General features: G+C 60.8%; 2 protein-coding genes across 2 annotated transcripts in view; one reads left to right on the top strand and one right to left on the bottom strand.

Moving 5' to 3' along the window:
* Positions 1-1518, bottom strand: part of Clcnka (chloride voltage-gated channel Ka) — a 10160-nt gene extending 8642 nt beyond the window's left edge. The window contains exons 1-3 of the mRNA XM_033767527.1: positions 1441-1518; positions 811-920; positions 61-189 (exon numbers count right to left, since the gene is read on the bottom strand). Coding sequence (XP_033623418.1) covers positions 61-189; positions 811-910 — 229 coding nt within the window. The 5' untranslated portion in view covers positions 911-920; positions 1441-1518. The remainder of the gene's footprint in view (positions 1-60; positions 190-810; positions 921-1440) is intronic.
* Positions 1519-5935: 4417 nt separating this feature from the next.
* The window catches only part of Hspb7 (heat shock protein family B (small) member 7), a 3246-nt gene continuing 3019 nt past the window's right edge, over positions 5936-6162 (top strand). Inside the window, exon 1 of the mRNA XM_033767847.1 lies at positions 5936-6160. Coding sequence (XP_033623738.1) covers positions 6091-6160 — 70 coding nt within the window. The 5' untranslated portion in view covers positions 5936-6090. The remainder of the gene's footprint in view (positions 6161-6162) is intronic.

The following is a 6162-nucleotide window of genomic DNA, read 5'->3' as shown; positions in this document are numbered from 1 at the left end:
CCGCCCACAGTCGGACGCTTGGCGCAGGCCGGCGCGCCTGTGGGTGCCTGGGGCAGTCACCTCGGACCACGCGTGCCACAACGAAGTTCATGGCGTAGCTGATGAGCGCCATGAGCACCCCGAGGGCCATCAGGAAGTACCAGTCCTCACCCACGCGGAACAGCCTCTGCTTCAGCCACTCCAGGGCCCCTGGGAGGGACAGCGGGGCCACAGTGGGCAGGTGCAGGTGGTGGCACAGCGGGTCCTGACCCACGCCGGGTGCTGACGGGGCAGGGGCTGTAGATCGTCCCCTGCTGTCGCCCCGCTGCAGGGCTATGACTTAGACCCCAGGGCCCTGGGGCCACCTGTCCCCCGGGCCTCCTGCAGTGCCCTGGCTGTGGGCCCAGCCCCTTTCTGTGGTCCCTGCCTTCTCTGTCCCAGGCTAAAGGGACACTCAGGTCTCAATGAACAATGAGTGTGGGCTCCAAAACACGTGAGGCCCACAGCTCCACAGCCACGCGTTGTGGCAGCTCCCGTCCCAGCACTGGCCTTTGGGGGCCCCTCCTGGCACAGTGGGTGAGGGAAGAGGCCTGGGTAGAGGGGGACACTGTGGCCAGGCCTGGGCTCTGCCTCCTAAATGCAGACCGCAGACACTTGGCACAGGTGGCCCAGCCAGTGAGCAGGCAGACACCTCCTTTCCAGCTACCCAGGGACTCTGGGCAGCAGTGGTGGGGACGTAAGAAAGAGGATCAGAGAGGGCAGTTCCTGGGCCGGGCTTGGGGCCCTGAAGGGTCTTCCAGAGGCAGTGGGCGGAGGGGACCTGGCACTTACTTCGGACGCCTCGACGGATGTGGGGACACCGGCCCCAGAGTTCACGGAGAGCCTCTGGCTTCCCTGGAGACCCCTCACGCAGCCCCATGAGCTCCTCCATCGGGTCCCTGCTGAGTGGACAGACAGACAGAGCCTTGGTGACCACTGACACCCCTTACCCTGCCTCTAGTCTTTCCCACCCTCTACCTCCCAAACAGACAGGAGAGGGCCAGGGATTTAGCTCAGTGGTTCCACCGCCTGCCGTGTAAGCACAATGACCCGAGTTCAATCCCCGGTACCAAAAACAAAACAAAACAAAACCAAATAGACAGGAGAGGCCACGGGGGTGGGGTCTCCTAGGGGGCCCAAGATGCCCCCTCTGTCTCCAGTAACAGAGTAGGCACAGTCAGGACCAGGACCTTAAGCCCCTGATCAGAGCTTCTGCTCCCACCCTCCTGGGACACCGGGCTGCGTCTCTCTCCCAGGGTCCCCACAGATAGCCTCGCTCCCCATCCCATCTCTGAGCACCCCTGAGCTCAGGCTGCAGGGCCCAGGAAGACCCCAAGCCCCGAGACCCTCCTGAGGATCACAGTGCAGTGCCAGCTCCCCAGCCCGGCCTGCGGGTCCCCTCCAGGTCCACCCAGACCTTACCTGTCAGGTCGCCCTGCCAACTGCGCCTGCCCTAGCAGAGCCTCTCCCCAAAACACAGGTGCACCTGGACAGGTGTGCCTTCCGCCAATCAGCACCTGCCCCACCCCCTCGGGGCCATTAACAGTGTCCTTGACAAACCGGCCGAGACTGCCCAGGCCAATGAGCCGTGCAGGCACGGCTGCCAAGGGGCACAGTGAGGGCAGTGGGGCGTCCCCCACGCACACCAGAGCCCGCTGCACTCCCGGGGAGCCAGAGCAGGAGGCTGGAGGAGCAGTGTCCTCAGGGCTCCAGATCTTAGAGCTGGGCACAGAGAGCTTGAAAAGCAGAAGAGGAGAGAGGAGCGGCCCGGAGACCGGAAGCTCACGGGCCAAGGGCGGCGAGAGGGTCGTGACAGCCGTCCTGAGAGCCCGGCAGGGTGTGAGCCTCCTAGGAACCGCTCTGCGCGCTCACAGAAACCCTACAGGCAGCGTGTCAGCCTGCACTAAAGAAAAGGCACTAGGGCCGGGGGTTTAGCTCAGCGGTTCCGCCGCCTGCCTTGCAAGCCCAAGGACTCGAGTTCAATCCCCGGTACCAAAAAAAAAAGAAAAGAAAAGGCACTGCACGGCATGACAGTGTGCGCTTGTGATCCCAGCACTCTGGGAGGCTGAGGCTGGGGGATGACGACAAGCTCGAGCCCCCCCTAAGAAGTTCAGCAACTCAGTGAGACCCCAAATTAAAATTAAATATAATTATTATTATTATTCTTCTTCAATCCCCAGTTCTGAAAAAAAAAAGGAGAAATAGCAGTGCATAAATAGGAAGCTTCTTTTCCAACACCACAGAGGCCAGCTGGGTGCTGTGGCCACACGCCTGTGGCCTCAGAGTCTTCAGAGGCTGAGACGCGGGTTGCTTGAAGCCAGGAGCTTGAGGACCGTCTGGGCAGCAGAGCAAGACTCAGTCTGAAAAATGTCATTACCACTCCGGCTTGGCGGGACACACCCGTAATCCCGACACTCTAGGAGGCTGAGCCGGGAGAACTACAAGTTCAAGCCCAGCCTGGGCGGCTTAGTGATTTAGGGAGACCCTGACTCAAAACAGAAAATAAAAGAGCTGCAAAGGTGGCTAGGACAAGGCCCTGGGTTCCATCCTCAGTCCTGGCTTCCCACCAGGCAACATTTCTGAAAACAAATACAAGACCTCGGGCTGGGGATTTAGCCCAGTGGGGCTGCTGCCTGCCTCACAAGGGCAAGGTCCCGAGTTCCATCTCTGGTACAAAAAAGAAAGAGAAACCTCATCACCACCAGCCCACAACATAAAACAAGATCACAGAGGGCAAGGGCAGAGCCAGGATCACACCCTGCACTCTGCCCACGGCTCCACGGTCCTGGCTTGATAGGCCCACCTTTCTCAGGGCAGAAAGGAGGCCAAGGGCAGAGGTCTCCAGACCCTGGTGAGGAACTTGGACTTTATCTTCACGTCCAGATCCTCCCATCTCAGCCTACTGCTTCTCAAAGCGTTATGTGGCTGGAGCCAGACCGTGTCTCACTCAGCAGAGGGGAGGAACTTGGGTGACTGCAACCCTCGGTCGGCAACACAGCCCACCAGTGCACACCCTGTAAGCAAGAGCAGTGCCCCATCTTGCAGAGGACGAATATGGAGGGTCCAGGAGGGCCATCTCCTGTGCAAGGTGGTGCAGCTCTTTCCCTACTGGAAGCTCCCTGGCCCTGGAGGTTTCAGCAGATCAACGGCTTGGGCATAAAGCTGAGGTTCTGTGCCAGATTTGGAAAAGAGACCAGGACCGCCGTCTCCTGCCCCAGACAAGCCACCTCCTGGAAAACCACGCTGCATCTTCAGTGATTTGGGAAAAGCTGAGACCCGGGCCAAGCCAGTCACAGCAGGTGCAGCCCCGGAGCTTGCGATGGGGCCTGGGCCGCCCTGGCCTGCCAGCTGTGCAGTCACAGGGAAGCCCGCCTCACGGACAGCCCAGCACCGCCAGCCCGCAGCCGCCCCACACGTCCACACCCTGGCTTCCCGTCCTGGGGGCACCGGCAAGCTGAGAAGAGGGCCCCAGGGGACACACTGGCCCTCGCCGCCTGCCATGCATCTCTCGCGAACGGTGGTAGCGGTGGTGAAGCCTGAGCAGCTCAGCTGTGCCCAGCTTCTGTGCCACACAGAGCCCCAGTTTCCCCTTCTGTCCAGTGAGGAGAGCGTGGGAACAGGGGTCCAAACGCCCAGGCCTGGGGGAGTGCCCAGCACACAGGAAGTGTCCCTATGGATTCTGAACACTGGGCTCTGGGCGTCACGTGGGAGCCGAAGGAAACGGACTGATGTCAAGAGGAATCTCAGGGTACTGCATTTGTAAAGAGCTCCCCGGGAATGGGGTGACCCCTGGACTCATGGGGCTGGGTCTTCTTTTTTTTTTTTTTTTAATAGCACAGGTGACTGGACTCAGGGCCTTTACACTGAGCTACATCCCAAGTCCTTTTTTTGGAGACAGGGTCTCGATAAATTGCTAAGTTGCCCAGGCAGGGCTCAAAGTCGAAATCCTCCTGCCTCAGCCTTCCAGAGTGCTGGCATTGAGGGTGTGCATCACCACACCCTCCTAAGGACCAGATCATCACTAAGGCACCCCATCCCTGTGATGTTGGGGAGGAGGCATGCCCAGAGTCCAGGAATGGCTTCGGTGACCTTTCGAGTTCCCTCCTGGCCACCCAAGCCAGAAGGTTCCGTATTTATGTGGATGACGCCTGGCGGTGGGGACTTGGGAGGGGTGGTGGGCGGGGGTGGGAAAGGGACCGAGGTCCAGGAGCAGTGACTCAGGCCCTCGGCACCATGACAGAGTGTCTGCATTTAGCTGCCGGCTCCTGTTGCCCTGGCGGGCGGCGGGCTCCCGGCCCCACAGCGGCCCCTGCAACTTTCCCCTCACCACTCTGTCGGTCCGTGCCCAGAAGCCCTGCCAGCACCCCCTCCGCCAGGACTCGGGGCACAGCAGGAAGCACTGCTCCAGCTGCCACCCTGGCCCCACTGTGTCCTCCCTTCCCCCTTCTACACCAGCAGCACCTCTGAAAACCCTGCAGGGAGCGAAAGGGGAGCAGCCCCTCCTAACAGGGACCCAGGTCTTTGCAAACACCGCCTGGGGGGAACTGTAGCCAGAGAGGGGAGAGGAGATGTCACAGAGAAGTCTTAAAACTTAGGAAAGCCAGCTGGGGATTTGGCTCAGTGCTTCCAACATCTGCCTTGCAAGCGCAAGGGCCCGAGTTTCATCCCCAGTACAAAAAAAAAAAAACAAAAACCAAAAGTTAGGAAAGCCAGCCAGGTATGGTGGTGCATGTCTGTAATCCCAGCCCTCTGGGAGGCTGAGGCAGGAGAATTACAAATTGGAACCCAGCCTGAGCAATTTAGGGACTGCTGAGTACGTGGCTCAGTGTGAAGGACCTGGGTCTCATTTCTAGTAGCACACACACACACACACACACACACACACACACGAACATGCCACACACTGCCAGGTGCCTGGAGTGACCAAGGACAGTGCTAGGAACACCTGGGTGGCTGTGAGCGACTGCAGCCAAGGGGAGGAGGGGCTCATGCTGATCGGCAAGGAAGGGCAGGATTTGGGGGGAGAGCCCCAAACTGCAGCCTGAACAGACAGCCTTCCAGAGGAGCCTCCCCAGCTCTGTCCAGCCCCGAATGACCTCAGTCTGCTCTGGAGTAGCAGGTGGGCAGGGAGGGGCTTCTCCGGGTCTTCTGTCTCTGCAGGTGAATGTTTCAGAAGGGACCTGGATCAGACGGGTCTGGGTTCGAATCCTAGCGCCGCCCCTTGCACAAGGTACAGCCCCTCTCTCTGTGTGAGCCTCCTTTTCCTGCCTATAAAATGGACCTAATATCGCACCACGAGTGGGAGGACGGTGCTGCCAAGGGGAGCCTTTGGCCAGAGGCACCCGGAGTCGGGATGAGGGCAGCTGTCTCCGGAAGTGAGTCCCAGGACGAGCAGGTGGCTGCTGGGAACTTGACCTCCTAGGCCTTTCAGGAGAAGAACCGAAGGACCTGCCCTCCCCGAGCCGGGGCCCAACCCAAGCCGCCAGGTCACTCCTAAACGTTCCGAGAGCAGGAGCGTGGAATCCGGGTCCCACACAGCTGGCAGGGGGCAGCGGCACACTCCCCCCACGGAGGGGGCTGTCTGGGCCTCTCCCGTGTGCTGTGTGTGAACAGAGCTCCTGGCCTCACACATCAGGAACCCACCCGCCTGCAGGGTGCGGCACTGTCCCTTTTGAGCCCCCAGACTGATGGGGGAGACACCAAACCACAGAGTCCTGGGGCAGAACTGGAGCCGAGGGGCAGGGGGCAGGATCCAGACCCCTACCCCAAGGGGTGCGGAGGCCCTTGGGGCTGGAGCCATGGGCCTGGAATGCCGGCAGTGAGCTCAGCCCTCCGGGCTGCCTGTGTGGAGCTGTCAGCAGCACTAGTGCTTAGAGAAGATTTCCAGCCCTCGCTGGGCCGTGGAGAGGCCTAAATTTAGCAAGAAGACAAGGGGCTGGCCCCGAGCCCAGGGACAGTCCGGCCTTATAAAGCGCCGGCGGTCGGGGCCCAGCACGCTCCGCCGGAGGCCCGCGCCCACACCTTCTCCTGTCCAGCTCCTGCCCGCTTGGACAGGGCCAGCACTGCCTGTGGATGAGCCACCGGACCTCCTCCTCCTTCCGAGCCGAGAGAAGCTTCCATTCCTCCTCCTCCTCCTCCTCCTCC

Source organism: Fukomys damarensis, unplaced genomic scaffold, assembly GCF_012274545.1.
Source record: "Fukomys damarensis isolate Sample0158 unplaced genomic scaffold, DMR_v1.0_HiC HiC_scaffold_23, whole genome shotgun sequence".
Classification (NCBI taxonomy): Eukaryota; Metazoa; Chordata; class Mammalia; order Rodentia; family Bathyergidae; genus Fukomys; species Fukomys damarensis.
Note: the sequence above shows the minus strand (reverse complement) of the source record. Positions and strands in the feature narration are given on the sequence as shown.